The sequence below is a fragment of the Onychomys torridus genome, unplaced genomic scaffold, assembly GCF_903995425.1.
Source record: "Onychomys torridus unplaced genomic scaffold, mOncTor1.1, whole genome shotgun sequence".
Taxonomy (NCBI): domain Eukaryota; kingdom Metazoa; phylum Chordata; class Mammalia; order Rodentia; family Cricetidae; genus Onychomys; species Onychomys torridus.
Genome location: NW_023414046.1, coordinates 3,612,679 through 3,629,070, shown reverse-complemented (window position 1 = coordinate 3,629,070; position 16,392 = coordinate 3,612,679). Strand labels below are relative to the sequence as shown.

Below are 16,392 nucleotides of genomic sequence, written 5' to 3'. Positions count from 1 at the left end.
GACGGATGCCTAGCTCTCTTGATTCCTGGACTTTGGATGCTGGAGGGAGACCAAGCAGAGTTCTCCAGAGAACACCGCGGGACTGAGCTACACCTTTCCCAGACCCTGTTACCTACCCCTTCACTTGTAAATTACCCCACAAAATAAACATCCCTCCTAACTACATGGAGTGGCCTTAATAATTTCACCAATACTCTTTCTCACAGGTTAATTTCTATTCATTTTGTTTTTGACACCCCCACCCCCATGCCAAGATTAACCAGAGCTACCTGTGAGAATGTGGCTTTGGAATTATGTGTTGGAAGACTCCAAAAGAGATATAACTAAAGACAGTGACTCCCCTTCCCCTAAAGTCTATCCATACATAGCCACAGTTAGGAGTTAAAGGGTGGGGCTCTTTGAGCCTCATCACTTTCTAGACTGATTGTGTCCAGGGCTGGTCTTGACTGAGCCCAGTGCAGGTGAGTACATCTGCTCTGGGTTACTGATACAATAGCTGTGTGGCATCTGGAGAATGGCAGGTCATGCTCATTTCTGCCTCTGCCCCTTTTTATTTCCTCCCTACCTCCTCTTCCTCAGTATTCCCAGAGCCATATAGGTCCGTGGCCACATATTTAGCTTATTTTATTCACCTTGGACAGCCACAAGTTTCTGCATTCACCACTTCGTTTTCAAATGGAATTGTCGGTGCTTTATATGAAAGCATCTTTAGCATGCCCTCCAGGAGACAAACTGGTTTCTGGGTTAGTAAAACCACAATTTCATCATCTAGCAGCAAATGCAGTACAGCACAGGATGAGTTCAACACTGAGTTGTTAATGAATGAATGACGATTGACATCCTGAGACACTTACTTCCTTTCAAAATCCTGAGTTCTGGAAATGTCATACCCAAGTCAGTATCGCTAATAGTATAATTCCGGATATTTGAGTGGCAGTAGTGGAGGTCTTTGAGAGAAGGATAAAGATGGCTTTTTAGTGTCACTTCATCTGCATAGTGATGGAAATGATTATCCAGATTCCCAGGAAAGCTCTCCAGAGTGAGGTACTGTGTCTAAAAATTTAGAATATTTCAAATAAATGTAGAATATACAGATGGAGCTTCTCTTTACCTTTAACTGGTGCTACTTGCATGGAGCATTTTTATTTTAATTCTTTATTTTCTTTGAGCCAGCCAGCTCCTCTACCTTGTCTTCAAGCCTGATAGTCTGTCTCCTACCTGCTTGATCTCTTTGATTTATTATTAGATTTATTGCATTTTTCATTTCTTGTTTCATTTCAATTTGTGTTTTTTCGGTATTTACAACTACTTATTAAATTTAATTTTAATATCCTACAGTGTCTTCACATCCTTCAGGCATTTGCTAGTGTTTTCTTGCCCATGAATCATTTTGTTCCAATCTTCTTTGAGTTGATTCACATGCTTTACATATTTTGACATGTTGGACATGACTGGTTTTTGAGTTCTGTATAATGGATATCATTTCACTTTCTCTCCTTAGTGCATACAGACATGGTTTGTGCTTTGAACCCAGGGCGTTTTGTCTTAGTTTTGGTTTGTTTTCGGAATGGGACTTGAGCATCAGAATTTAGTGTGTTTTTAACCCAGGGATGCTGGGATGCCAAGCCGAGAAGTTAGACAGGATAAACTTGTATCTAAAAGGGTCAGAACCCAGACTGGGGGTAAAGTTGTGGGATGCAGCGTCCTCCTAGATGCAGTTCTGGTCTAGGCTGGCAGCAAGCATGTGGGGAGGCTGTGCAGAGCGGGTCCAGAGCAGCCTGACAGCTGGAGCTGTGTGGAAGGCAGCCTGAGACGGAGCGGGAGGAATAACCCGCAGGGTGAACTTGGGATACTGAATAAGAAAAACAGTATGCGTAACCGTAAGCGGTAGGGGGTGTATTGGGCGGGGCCACGAGGAGCACCTCCAAGAAACCAGGCTGAAGGAACGGGAAATTCCACAATACTTTGTTGGACTCCGGCAGCACCGTGGTACGGAATTGGGTGCGGAGGACACGGCGGGGTGTCGCGGGGACACGAAATCTCCCGGAGCCGCAGTCTCCGCGCGGGCGGCCTGGGAAAGTCACAGTCACAGCGCAGTGGCGGGAACCGCAGCCCGGCGGCCCTGGAACCTCCCAGGTCAGAGGAGCTGCGGGGCTGGGACGCGGGAGGGAAGGGCCGGGTGTGCCCGCGGAGGCTGCTCCGGGCACAGCTTTCAAAATTCTGTTGTGGGTATATTTCTTTTGTAGGTAAGGTTGAGATCCTATGATGTGGGTTTTGTCTTGTTTTGTTCACTTATCTTACTGTTCCCAGAATATTCTGTCTTAAAATAATTCATAAAATAATCTGATAGAGCATCTACATTATCTGTTGTTTGCAAACAGGGTTCTCTTTGCTATTGTGGCAATTCCAAAGCTCCTGGAATTTAAATCCATCCATGCTTTCTAACTCCCCTGTTTTATCACATGCCTAATCAAGAGAGTGGTCTTTGTCCCTGTGATTAGGCATCGCATCTTTCGCTTTTGCTCCTTGAAAAGTTCCAGGTGCTTTCTGAAGAATCTCTTTCCCCTGTGCAGTCTCACAAGGTTGGTCAGTCCTGCTCACCTGTGAATCAGAACAAGAGCCCTGGATGCAGAAGAGAGAGGAGACAGTAGCAAAGGATTCTGGTGTGCTAGAGGGTCTGAGGAGGGGTGAAGACATGGGGAAGGGCTTAAGTGACAGTCGAAGGAGGACATGAAGTTGGTTTTGCCTCACTCTGTTTTATTAGAAATGATTTTACAGAAATCTACTGAGAATATCTCAGGATTCTCCTATTGTATGTGTTTGAAGACTCTGTATATAAGAATTAATGCTCAGAGACAAATATAATTTTATTTGGTTTTGCATGTGAGTGATGTCCCCCTTCCATTCACATTGCTGGTTGTGTTTATACCAATACTAAGTGTTTTCACTACTATGATTTTAATTTGCTGTTTAGTTAGATCTATCGAAGCCTCTTGGCTGTCCTGCATACAGAGTTGTTGGAGCATCTTGTAGTTCCCAGGTTATGAGTCTTATGGGTTTAATTTCTCTGTTTCCTAAAATGATGCCAATGGGATTTTGATAAGATTTGCTTGCTGTTTCTGCTGACTGTTAAACTCCCTCTACATTGTCTTCCCTTTGATATGCCAGATTGTCTGTCTTCAGCACTCCATGGTTTGAGTCTCTACAATTTTATATATTTTGAAATTACCTCTGGGTTTAATCCTTCTCTCAGAATTTTTGAAGTGTTTGTGGTTTCTCATAATTTTATAAATTTTAGGAAGATCTTCTCCATTACATATAGATATAGATATAGATGCCTACAAGCTCTTCCTACAAATTACTTAGAATCTTTACAGAACACAAGCATCCTTTTATATTTCTTCACATTTTAATGAGAACATGCCATCAGTGAGTCAGTATTCACATGTCTTTTTTGAATTCTTCTCTTTTCTGTCTACTGGTGATATCAGCACTCACGGTTCTTGGAGCAGCCACTTTTTAAATGTTGATCTGTACTAGGTTCGGAGACTGGTTCATGACGCCATACCCCCACTGGAGCATGCTGATTGAACTTTGAGAAGACTGGGAGTTTTCTGCTGTGTGTAAATGATTCTCTGCAGTGCTGCTTGGCATTCATGGTTTTCTGTGCTCTTCGTGGTCCTCTTTCTCAGTGGTGGCATTGACGCTTCCTGCATTTTCTCTTTGCTTCCTACCATTCTGTCATTGATTGTTTCATGTATTTGGAAACTTTTATGAGGTGAATTCATGTGGATCATATAGCTTTCTGGAAATGGACATTTGATCTTTTGCTAATATCTTTTTTTTTAATATGATAGATTTGGCTTTTCCTTTTACCTACCATAATTATGATCTACGTTCTTCACAGAAAAGCTTTTTTAAAAAAATAGTCCCCTCTTAGCACTTTGTATCCTTGCATTTGAAGTAAATACCTTTATAGAAAATATATATTTTAATTTAAGGATGTTTTCTCTTTTTCTTTTGAATCTGTATCGTGTTTTCATGTTTGGTTTGGTGGAATATTACCCATCTACATTTCAAGAAATCACTGAAGGAAAATATAAACATACCATTAAGTTAAATTTTGCTGTTATGTTTCTTTTTCTGAGTTCCTTCTTATACTGTTTATATTTGCAGTATATTTCATTCCTTTATAACCTTGAGTAGCATCTTCTCTAGGTTTTCTCTTTGCTTGTTTGGTTGTTCAAGAAGCTGCACACTAACTTTCCTCATGGATGCAATAAGTTGGATTCCCACTGACACTGTGTCTCTGTGTTCTTCCTCCTACATTGTCTTCAGTGTTTGCTGTTGTTTAGAACCTTGAGTGTCGACACTGACTGGAGAGAGAAGAGATCTCAGTGTACAGTAGATGAGCATTTTCTTCATTACAGTGATTATGGAGAATGTAATATGTACATTTTAGCTGTTTCAACTGCATTGAACATGGTCCTTTTTGGCTTATTTATTGATTGAGATATTATTTATTTGCTTTGTGTATTTTTCTATTTTAATTTCTTGGTAAAGTATAGGTATGTTTCCAGCTGCAGGAATATAAAGTAGGAGTTCAGCTGATATTGACAAAGCTATTACCTGGAACAAGTTATGGACTTTTCCAGAAGGAAACCAAGACTTAAAGAGTCTTCATGAAATTGGCTTTTGAATGTATTAGCTGTATCCTGCAATGAATTTCTTGTATGCTGTTGGAGTTTCCCCCATTCTACACTTCCTTCAAGAATTTTTAGCAGTGTGATTGATCATTAATTGGGTACAACTCTCCTTATACATTTAGGGTAATTGGATGGCTGTCCCCAGCTGTGTTTATTTTTTCATCAACATAAATCTGGCCAGAGCCATTCTCTGGACAAAAGTATTTCGGATAAGATACCCTTTTACCCAAGGACAAATGCAGATATCAACATTAGCTCATCTCACTCAGATAGAGAAAAGAACCACTAGCAATTGAATCCAACTCCTTACCTTCACCCCGGGTTATTTACACATGACCCTAACTTAAGAGATTTACTGCTCACATTCCTGGGATGATGTTTTAGCCACTTGCTAGTTACTGAGTTGAGGTAGTTATTGCCCACTGATCTAAGGAGATTTCTGACAAAGTCAGGCAAGCAGTAGATGCCAAGCTTCGTTTCTTGTGCAAATTAAGTTTTAATCCCTCCTCAGCCAGGTGCTATTCCTAGATTTTCTCCTCAACCATTACTCTGAAGAAAGTGCTTTTGCTAACCAAATGCTACAAATTCTGAAGTAGGTTGCTTAGCAACCGAACATATGTCCCCCACCCTACCAGAAAGCAGCTGCAGCCAGGGATGAGCTGGGGGGTGGGGAGAAGCAACGCCAAAGACAATTTACTTTTGACCCCTAACATTCTACCTAGCCATTTCTAGATTACGGTTTGAGCACATAAATTCCCTAATTAATCTTAGCCTTTAGTTGACCCTACCAGAGAACTTCCCTTTAGTCACTCCCATTGTGGGTTGTAATTGGAAGCTGACAATTGCTTTATGTGTGGGTCCTTATCACCTCTCTCTGCGACCCTGAAAACTTCAAATCTCACAATGCTTTGTAAAAGAATGATGGCTCCTGTGTGTGTGTGTGTGTGTGTGTGTGTGTGTGTGTGTGCGCGCGCGCGCGCGTGCGTGCGTGTGCGTGTGTGTGGGGGGGTGTGGGGGGGGTGGGGAGGTGTGTGTGTGGGTGTGTGGGTGTATGTGTGGGTGTGTGTGTGTGTGTGTGTGTGTGTGTGTGTGTGTGTACTGGTTTCCCCACAGCACTTGGAGAATTTTACTAAGAGGAGTAAAGGAATGGACTAAAGAACTCAGTGTGCTTAGATTCATTTGACATCCCTCAGATTAGACCTCAGCTGATGTTAGACTCTTCCATGGACCCTGGGAGAAAACAATAAAGCCTGGATGTTTTATTGTTTTCATTATAGATATTTATATATTGCACTAAAGAAGTTAACTAATAAATGTATCCATTCTGTGGGCTGTTTCTTCACACTTTCAGATATTACCATTTCTATGCAATTCTTCATTTGCACACAGTTGTTTCTCCAATTCATTGTGTTGAACTTAGTTTCTTTTTTTTTGGTTTTTCTAGGCAGGGTTTCTCTGTAGCTTTGGAGCCTGTCCTGGACTAGCTCTGTAAACCAGGCTGGCCTCGAACTCACAGAGATCTACCTGCCTCTGTCTCCCGAGTGCTGGGATTAAGGCGTGCGCCACCACCCCCGTCCTGTTTCATTCTTTATATATGGATTTTTACTTTTCCCTAAGCACTGGCTGCCTGTTCTGTAACGTAAGTTTTTGGCGTTTTGGAGAAATTCCTTTGGTCCCAGCGGTTGGGCTGGTTCTGGATCTGCTGCTCTTACTCTTTGGGTGTCTGCTCTTCTGCCGCAGCCATGGTGCTGCTGTTCCTGTGGTCAGCAGTGCCATCTGAAATCGCAGCTGCCATGACTCAAGCTGTGCTCCGTGTGTCTGGATTGCTCTGCACTCTTAGGGTCCTTGTGCTTCCTTGCAAATTTGTAGGAGTCTCTTTACTGTACCGTGCATTGTCAATGGGTTTTGAGTTGATCATATAAATCCTTCAACACTGTCATTTTCACAATAATGCTTTGTGTTCCATGTGCATGCCTGTTTTTCCGTCTTCTAGTGTCATCCTCCATTCCTTCAGTGAATTCAAGTTTGTATTTACATGTCTCTCTTGTGCTTGGTTAGCTTTTCCTTTTGTTTTTTAATTTTTGTTGTTTACTGTTCAGTTTTAGTTAAATAAATAGAAGCAATAACAGACAGTATAAATTGCTCTAATCGGTTGGTTATATATAGATGATAAAAACAAAATTTCTGTCTCCAAGTAGACATTGATATCTCCCCTTAATTTCTATTTCTATAAATTTTGTTCAGTTTTTATAATTAATAAATAGTGATATTTAATGATTCATAGGTTTTTTCATTCATCATTACCCCCCTTGTCACCCTATGTTCCATCCCAGGGTAGACATGTTTTCTTCCCAATTGTCCTACTCATATTTTATGTATGATTTGGGCAGGTTTGGGCCAGATAGACAGACCATAATGTGTCTATAATTCCAACTGGCATGTCATATGGCAAGAGAATTTTTCATATGTCACCTCTCCACACTCTAACTCTTAAAATCTTTTACCTCCTCTTCTGTAGTGTTCCCTGCAATTTAGATGTGGGAATGGAGTTCCCATCTTAGCTGTTCTCTAAGCAGCCAATTGTTCTCAGTATTTGATGAGCTTTGAGTCTCTGTAATAACTGTTGTCCATTGAAAATGGAGTTTTTAAAACCCAGGATGAAAGCAAAACCAGACTATGATGTGAACAGAACCATTAAATATTTTTGAATATATGCACATGTAGCAAAATGTCTGTAGTAGATTCCATCTTAAGGCCTGTGACCTTCACCATCACCGGCTTTTGGCCAGATTGCCAGTGCCATGTGTGTATTTGCTTCTGTGGAGCCGGCCTCAGATCAAACCAGAAGACCTTCTACTACCCACAATACAGTCTTGTTGCTATGACACCAATTGGCATGCCTTGCCCTGAAGGTTGGGATTATAGCACAGAGGATCCAAATTTGGGCATGACCATTGATAACTCTGGACCCTCCCTCAGTCTGCATAGCAGTTTTTAACACCATGAATGCTACCACCAGGGAGTCCAAGATATTTTCAGACTATTTTGCTGACTTTCAACATCTTCTTGTTGTTATGTTAAAAAAAAGAAAAGAAAAGAAAATAGAAAAAGAAAAAAAGAAAGAAAACACAAGTGATGTTGTATATGGATTATATAGCTTATGAAGAGGGCTATCAGATCTGTGCTTTCTGATAGGCATTTATACATTCAAATTGCAGAATTCTATTTCTTATCTAAGGTCCCCTTTCTTTATTTCTTTTTTAATCTTTTGTTTTGTTTTGTTTTGTTTTTCGGGACAGGGTTTCTCTGTGTAGCTTAGTGCCTTTCCTGGATCTCACTCTGTAAACCAGGCTGGCCTAGAACTCACAGAGATCCGCCTGCCTCTGCCTCCAGAGTGCTGGGATTAAAGGCATGCGCCACCACCACCTGGCCCCTTTCTTTATTTCTATCCTATATTATTACCTTTAAATTTTTCTGTGTCCTTGAATTTTACCCACTGATGTAATGTGTTGAGTTGGAGCACACCCTACTCTGTACTGATTCCAATGAAATGATTCCAGCTGCTCTTTTGTATTGTCAGGATTAGGATTGTGTCTCATTTACTTTATTATGCTGAAGTATATTCCTTTTGTTCTCACATTCTTCAGAGCTTTTATAATGAGCAAATGAGATATTTTGCCACAGACCTTCCTTTCATGGATCTATTGACATCATCCTGTTTCTTCTCTTACTCACCCTACACATTTGGTATCTTTTTTTTATTTTATTTTATGTGGAGCTGAGGATCGAACCCAGGGCCTTGCGCTTGCTAGGCAAGCGCTCTACCACTGAACTAAATCCCCAACCCTCATATTTGGTATCTTACTTTGATCAATTCAGAGGTGTTGAAACAGTCTTGCATTCTTGACATTAAATCAACTTGCATTCTCTTTCCATGTAATTTAGAGACAATCTCTGTGTCTGTGTCCATCCTGGAAACTTGTCTGTGATTTTACTGGCATATATTTATTGGGGTTCACCTGCCTTGGGTATTGAGGTAACACTAGCTTTGTATGATGACTTTCTTCCATTCCTTTTCTTTGTCCTTCATTTACTATTCTCTTTGTGGTATTAGTATAAAGCTTGCCAAAAGGAAAATAGAATTCTGTGCTGAATCTGTCCTCAGACACTATTAGAGGAAAATCTTTCTGCTTTAGTCTCAACACTGCTTAATCTCTTTTCTAGTTTTGTAATTTAGAATGTTGATTGTTCACTTGTTTCTAGGAGGTCATCTTTTTCTTCAGTTCCAATTTCTTTGCATGTGACTTTCCACGGCACTCTGTAAGGTAACTCTGATGTCACTGGCCTACAGTGCAATGTCTTCTTTTTAACTCTCGTTACTGGGGAGTTCACTCTTTTAGTTTGGACTAGGTGAAAAATGGTTCATCAGTACTTTTGTCTCTTCATAGAAAGAAGGCTGTACATTGACTCATTGTGTTGTCTTTGAGTCTCTATTTCGTTCATTTTATACAACTTTTATAATATCTTTTTTAAAAGATTTATTTATTAATTATGTATACAATGTGCTGCCTGCGTGTATGCCTGCACGCCAGAAGAGGGCACAAGATTTTGCTATAGATGGTTGGGAGCCACCATGTGGTTGCTGGGAATTGCTCAGGACCTCTGGAAGAGCAGCCTGTGTGCTCAACCTCTGAGCCCTCTCTCCAGCCCTTATAATATCTTTCTATGTACTATTTCAGATCGACTTGTTCTTAATGCTTGTAAGCCCTCAGCCACATAATTACGGACAAATGATTTTACAACAGGGACATTGCTGCCAAAACTTCCCAGTGTGTCTTTATCATCCCACTCCTGTGTCACTGTATTTCATGAGCTGATACTCACCCTGACACTCTAAGAAAGTGTCCTCAGTACTCCATGAATTCTGTCTCACTGTTCATCGGTTTAAGTCTTCACTATAGCTACATAGGAACAATAAACCAAGTCCTGCAGAGGTGGCTCAGCAGTTAAGAGCACTTTTTGCTCTTGCAGTTTCCAGGTTCAGATCCATGTACTTGCATGGTGACTTAACTCAGGATCCAAAGGATCTCTTGCCCTCTTGTGGCCACTGTAGGCACTTCATGCATGAGGTGCACTGACCTACCTGGAGGCAAGCTTCTATACACATAAAATTACAATACATAAGTCTGAAGAAAGAGAAACAATAATTGATCTAGAGGTATAACATAAGAATTTAAAATAACAGAAGAGGAAAGAACATGGAGGTGTCACTGCTAGTGTCAGAGTAAGTGTGGAGCCTGGATATGTGATTTCAGATAGCCAAATTGAAATAAATGTCAGTGATGTGTATTGGTTTTCATTGTTTTGGGATTTTCACTCATGTGTATATCATGTGTTGGATGAAATTTACCCTTCTTCTCATCTCCACATTCACAATTTTTTTATTTGTTTGTTTTTTCAAGACAGGGTTTCTCTGTGTAGTTTTGGTGCTTGTCCTGGATCTCACTCTGTACATCAGGCTGGTCTGGAACTCACAGAGATCTGCCCGCCTCTGACTCCCAAGTGCTGGGATTAAAGGTGTGCACCACCACCGCCTAGTTTCATGGTTTTTTTAAAAAAAGTACTGAGTTCAAAGTAAGCTACCTGTACGTGCATGAGCTATATCTCTGGAGAAAACTGACATGGCCTCTTCCAAGGCCAAGAGTTGTCTATAACATCTCAGGTAGTGTGTGATGATCCCTTTTTCTCATGCTGGGATTTGAGCTGGATTAACCTTGTGGGGTTTTTTTTTTATCCAGCCCTAGCTTCCATGAAATCAGTTGTGCAGTGACATCCATGTGCCAGATAGGGAAACCAGATCAGCTCTGCCTGTGCTGTAATTTCATCACAACCCTGAGAACCATGATAACATGAACAAACAGTTGATATCACAGCAGCAGGGAATCCATTGGCAGCCTGGGGGAAGTCACCAGTCAGCAGTGCAGTTGTGGGAACCATAGCAGGCATCCCAGCAGCCCTGGAACTTCTGAGCTGGTAGAGCCGCATTGCTAGGCAATAGGCAAACAGGACCAATGGTGTGATAGTTCTCTGCTTCTTCTCATAAGAACACGGAGTCTGATACCTGCTTTGGATAGATTAATCCTGTCAGTAAACTTTAGGTCATATGAACTGGGGCTTATCATGACGTTTTCATTCATCTTATGATTCCCAGGATATTTACAGAAACATCTGGTAGAGGACTTGCTTCATCTATTGTCTGCAAACAAGGTGCTCTTTGCTATTGTGGCAATTACAAAACTCCTGGGATTTAAATTCATCCATTCCTAGTTGCTCCCCTGTTTTATCACTTTGCCTATTCAAGAGAGTGACTTTTCCCCATGGTGAGGAGGCATCCACAGACAGCTTTTTAGGTAGTAGTCACATAAGGAGCCACTGCAGATTTCACTGAATTGGGAAGTATATTTTAGCAAGCTTTAAAGCTATGGTTGTAAACATTAACATTTACTGAGCAACCTTCTTTCTCCGGTTAATTTTTCGTCTGAGACTTATACACACTCAGATGTAAATACAGCATTCAGGAATGTTTTTTTCCATATCCTTAGTGCCTAATATTGTATCTCTGAATCTGGAAAAGTGCAAACCATGTTTTTACAGTTGTAAGTTTTTGCAGTATGTATGTCACACTGTTTTTACAGTTACAAGATGCGCTATTGATCAAGACAAAATTAGAAAGTATCTGCTAAAGAATTCTTTGCACTCAGTTGTATAAGAAAAATTAATTTCAATGGTCTTTTGTTTCTGTTTTCCAAGAAAAGCACTCTTCCCATAACACGTGACCAAATTGGCCCGGTGATGTTTGGTTTGGGCTGTATTTTGTTGAATAAGTGCATCATCTGTTGCTGTGTCTGGCTCACATCTCACCCATGTACACCAACCTGGACCCTCAAGGGATCTGCCTGTCTGTCTCTCCCTTGTAGGTGCTGAGATTAAAGTGTGCTTGAACACAGATGGCTTAAACACCCACTTCTTTTGTTTTTGTTTTGTTTTTTAATTTCATGATTTGTTGACAGTCAATGCTATGACTATGGACTGCTCTCAGGAAGAGGGGCCATGCTTGGACCCTGCTCAGCAGGCTTTGTACACAGTTTGGATCCTGCAGGATTGCAGCAGTCTGTTTTTAGGGTGTGAGAATAGTTTTCTTCAGTCTCCATTGCTTCTCCCCAGGATTCTAGGGAAAACTATTCTGCAAGTGTGTGCACTTGGTGTGAATAAGTCTCCCATCTCATAGAGGAAAGTGCATTCCTAAGAGATAAAAGTATGTTGTGTGATACATTGATGTTTTTCATGTTTGTTCTTTTGGGAGGTGTTAGTCTTTCATTTTTGTCCTATGATAAATTCGGAAAGATAGTAGTTTATAACACTCATCACAATCATTCAGTTCCACTTCCACCCTTATGTTTTGATTGTGCTGTGATTAGAGGTGATCGGACTTAATTTATGCTAACTGAAAATTGCCCCTCAGTGTTTTCAGTATTCTGAAACTGCGTAAGGTCTGGGGAATCATCTGTAGAATCCTCTACTTCGTTTTCACTTTATTTACCTAGCACAATACTGTGATGGAAATCTAGGAGCTTACTGAAGAATCTCCTTCTCAGGTGCAGTTTCATTGGTAAGCCAGAACTGCTCACACTGGATACAAAACCTAGATACCTGCAAGGTGGAGGGAAAAGAGACAGTTCCAGATACACCAGGTATTTTGGAGCTATTAAGGTAGTGGTGCTGAAGGATTCAAGTAACAGTGGAAATGGATGGAGGTGCTATTGAGATGACTCCGCAGTTATCTGCCCTGGCTTGTGTAGAAAAGGACATGAGTTCAGTTCCCTGCACCCACATGGAAGCTGACAGCCATCCATAACTTCAGTTCCAGAGATCTGATGCCTTTCTCTTACCTCAGTTCACATCAGGCACAGATACAGAGCACTAACATGCATGCTGCAAAACACTGGTAACCATCAGCTTAAACCAATATATAAAGAAAAAATTTAAAATAATGAAAATGCAAATGAGATATGAGATAGCTTTTGCCACATTTCACTAGAAATGATCCTAGGGAAGTGTTCTTGACCTTCCTAATGCTGCAACACTTAAATTCGGTCCCAGGTGGTTTATGTGGGCTTATCTGCATGTGGGCAGATTCACATGGAAATAGAGGAGTGATGTGTTTTCAGAAATATGTGTTTTCCTATATTCTTAGACTACCCCTGTGAAAGGGTCTTTTGAACCCCCACCCCATAACAGCTCACAACCCATATGTAGTTGGAGACATTCTCTCCAGGTGCCACCAAGCCCTGTTAGTCCAACAACCCACTTGTAAAATAAACACTCAGACACTTATATTATTTAAACTGCTTGGCCATTAGCTCAGGCCTATCATTGTCTAGCTCTTACTCTTATATTTAGCCCATTTCTATTAATCTATACTTTGCCATGTGGCTCACGGCTTACCAGTACCTTATTTCTTTCTTGTCATGGCGGCGGCTGGCCATGTCTCTCCCTCCGCCTTCCACTTCCCAGAATTCTTTTCTCTGCTTGTCCCGCCCATACTTCCTGCCTGGCTACTGGCCAATCAGCATTTTATTTATACAGAGTGATATCCACAGCACCCATAGGTTGAGAACTGCTGTTCTAGAGTATTCTACTATAAATAACCTCTAGATTACCTCATTGTACATTACTGGCTTTCTCTGTAAGAATTAATACTATGAAATATATACTTTATTTGACTATGAATGAGAGTCACGACATCCTCATCCTGTTCATATCCCTTTTCTGTCTTCATATCAATATAAATGTTTTTCATTACTTTCATTTTAATGTCTTATAAAATTAGGAAAATTGGTGCCTCTAGGTTTGTTTCCTGGTTTCCTGCCTTTGAGATTTTGTTAGTGTCTGTAGATTTTATTCCTTTAATACTCACATTTCCCATTTCCTAACATGATGTTTTTACAACTTCAATAAGAATTGTTTAGTATCTCTGCAATGTTTTATATCTGTCTTAATTGTCTTCACTTTGATATTGCCTATTGCCTTTCTTCAAACCAAAACTCAATGGTTTTATTATTGTAATTATAATAGATTTTGAAATCTGGTTTTGCTTTTGAAGGTCTTTGAACTCTATGCTTTCTCAAAATATCATATCAAGTTAGCACAATTTTTTCCCATTTTGCCGAAGTTCCCCTTTCATGTTGAAATGAATTGCTTAGAATTCTTATATAAGAGAAATTCCCTTTTCAGTTATGTTCCTATATTTGAATGAGAACACGAAATCCCATCAGTGTTCGCATGTGATATATGTATTCTTCTGTTTTAAATGTGGATTTACTATTCACATGCATGTTGGTCAGTGAGTAATTCATTTTTGCAAGAATGTGCTATAATTAGTTATTTCATCCAGGACCACATGTGTCATATAGTTGGATCTTGTGTGAATTTTTGCTTGTGTTTGCTGAAGAAACTGTACACTGACTTCTGGTAGCTTCAGTAAGTTAGATTTCCACTGACACTGTATCTCTGAGATTTTTGTCTTTCCTGTAGTCCACAGGATATGTGGTTGTAGAGGTCCTTGAGTGTGGACACTGACTCTGCAGAGAGGGGATTTCAGTGCATGTTAGGTGAGTATTTGTTCCATGCCTACCAGTGTGGAACACTTTTAATGTGTACTTAGTGGCCATTATAACTGTTTTAATTTCTTTGCTTTGTTTTTTTTTCTTTATTTTATGATATATTCTGGCTATTAACCTATCATACCATGAAAAGCTAGCTAATAATTTTATGAAAATGAAATGAAAAGCTAGATAATAAATTTGTCTACTATAGGCTGTTTTTTCATACTTTTGCTTGTTATGTTTTCTATGTATGTTTTAATTATACATATCTATTTTATCAGTTTACTCTTACAGAATACATGAAAGTCTGTGATTCACTGGATAGTAGGACAGAATCAACTCAGAGTCATATCTTTTGTCTGGATAGACAATTTTCCCAACACCCTGCCTGACGAGGCTACCTATTATCAAACACATCTGTTTTATTTAGTTGACAATCACGTGGTCACTGCTGTTGTTCTGTTTCTATATCTGCTGCTCTGTTGCATAGGGCTGTTTATCTACTCTTCTGACACTCCCATGTGATGGTCATGTGAATCACTTGTCATATGACCATCTGGAATCTCAGCTAAGATAATTCAAGTTCTGCTCTATGTACCTGGGGTTGCTCTGTATAGTCAGATTTTTTGTGTTTCCATGTAAAATTAATTTTTCCTGACTATGTTTTGTGAAGAGTATACAATATATTGTGTATTTCATGGATAACGCCCCTATTCTTTGCTAACACAGTCTTTGACCCCTCTCCTGTCGTGTTCCTTCAGATTTGCACAAGGTCATGTGGATTTCCTCTATGGCTGTGCAGGCAGCAGTCACTCATTCTCTGTATGTGTCCAGTTAGGGGTCCATGAAATAACTGTGACCTACTGTATACAAAGGTTCTCTGACATGGGCTGAAAGCAGTAACTGGCTAAATTGTGAACAGGTAAAGTCACTTTGAATATCTGTATATGTAGCAAAATGTCATGTCATGAATGGATTCCCACCTATGGCCTATTACCCTTCCAGTCTTAGGCACTTGGCCAGGATTCCTGTGTATTTCACATATTTCCTTCTCTGGAACTAGCCAAAACTGTAATCAGATAGTATTTGATTACAGAGAAAACTGTCTTCACTTTATAGCACTGTTTTAGGAAATGAAGGGAAGCAACCACCCAACTGTGATCTTGTTGATATGTAAAACACCAGCTGATTTAAAGCATGGGCTTTAAGGCTTATTTCAAATCTTATCAGAAGTGAGCTTTCTCATGGAGTATATATAATTTTTGAAGTTGAGAATGATACTTCCTTTTTTTCCCTTTGGTTTTTTCAAGGCAGGGTTTCTCTGTGACTGTGCTGGATCTCACATTGTAGATCAGACTGGCCTCAAACTCACAGAGATCCACCTGCTTCTGCTTCCTGAGTGCTGAGATTAAAGCCGTGCACCACCACATCTGGCTTGACAATTATATTTCTTATAATTTGGAATGAGTTACTCTCTGATATCTGTTTACCCCTTTAAATTGAGATTTTTTTTTTCTCTTTCCTTCTTGCTCTGGGTAAGAATAGATCCACCATGCTGAATTAGTGTGGACAGAGTGGACACCTGTGTCCCTGTCCTGAGGAGATCGGAATCCTTCTAGTTTTCCTCATTTAGTAAAATGGTAGATTTATTTTCTTGGCTTCTATTGTTTATTATGCTAAGGTGTTTTCTTCATATTCCAAGATTTTTTAAATCTTCAAAATGAACAAATGTGAAATTTCTGCATAGCCCTTTTATGGGTTTATGGATATGATTATGTTCCTTCTGTCAGAGTTTGGATGTTTGCTGGCTTAAATAGATATAACTGTACATGCTGAAACAAGCTTCTATCCCTCAGCTTTAAAAGGTGATATGGGGAGTACATTTGTCCTTTCTGTAACTCTTTAAAGGGAGTTCTCCTATTTGCATTCCCACCAGAAGTTAGAGTGAGGGAAGGTTCTAATTTCCCATTTCCTCACCTGCATTTTTTTACCATTTAATTATATTTTGTTGTGTATTATTT

At 40.0% G+C, this 16,392-nt stretch overlaps 1 protein-coding gene across 2 annotated transcripts in view; it reads left to right on the top strand.

The window, feature by feature from the left end:
- Positions 1-2,106: 2,106 nt before the first annotated feature.
- Positions 2,107-16,392, top strand: part of LOC118576664 (zinc finger protein 420-like) — an 84,314-nt gene continuing 70,028 nt past the window's right edge. For both annotated transcript variants that reach the window (XM_036176863.1, XM_036176865.1), the window contains exons 1-2: positions 2,107-2,136; positions 14,301-14,377. In XM_036176863.1, coding sequence (XP_036032756.1) covers positions 14,371-14,377 — 7 coding nt within the window. In that variant the 5' untranslated portion in view covers positions 2,107-2,136; positions 14,301-14,370. The remainder of the gene's footprint in view (positions 2,137-14,300; positions 14,378-16,392) is intronic.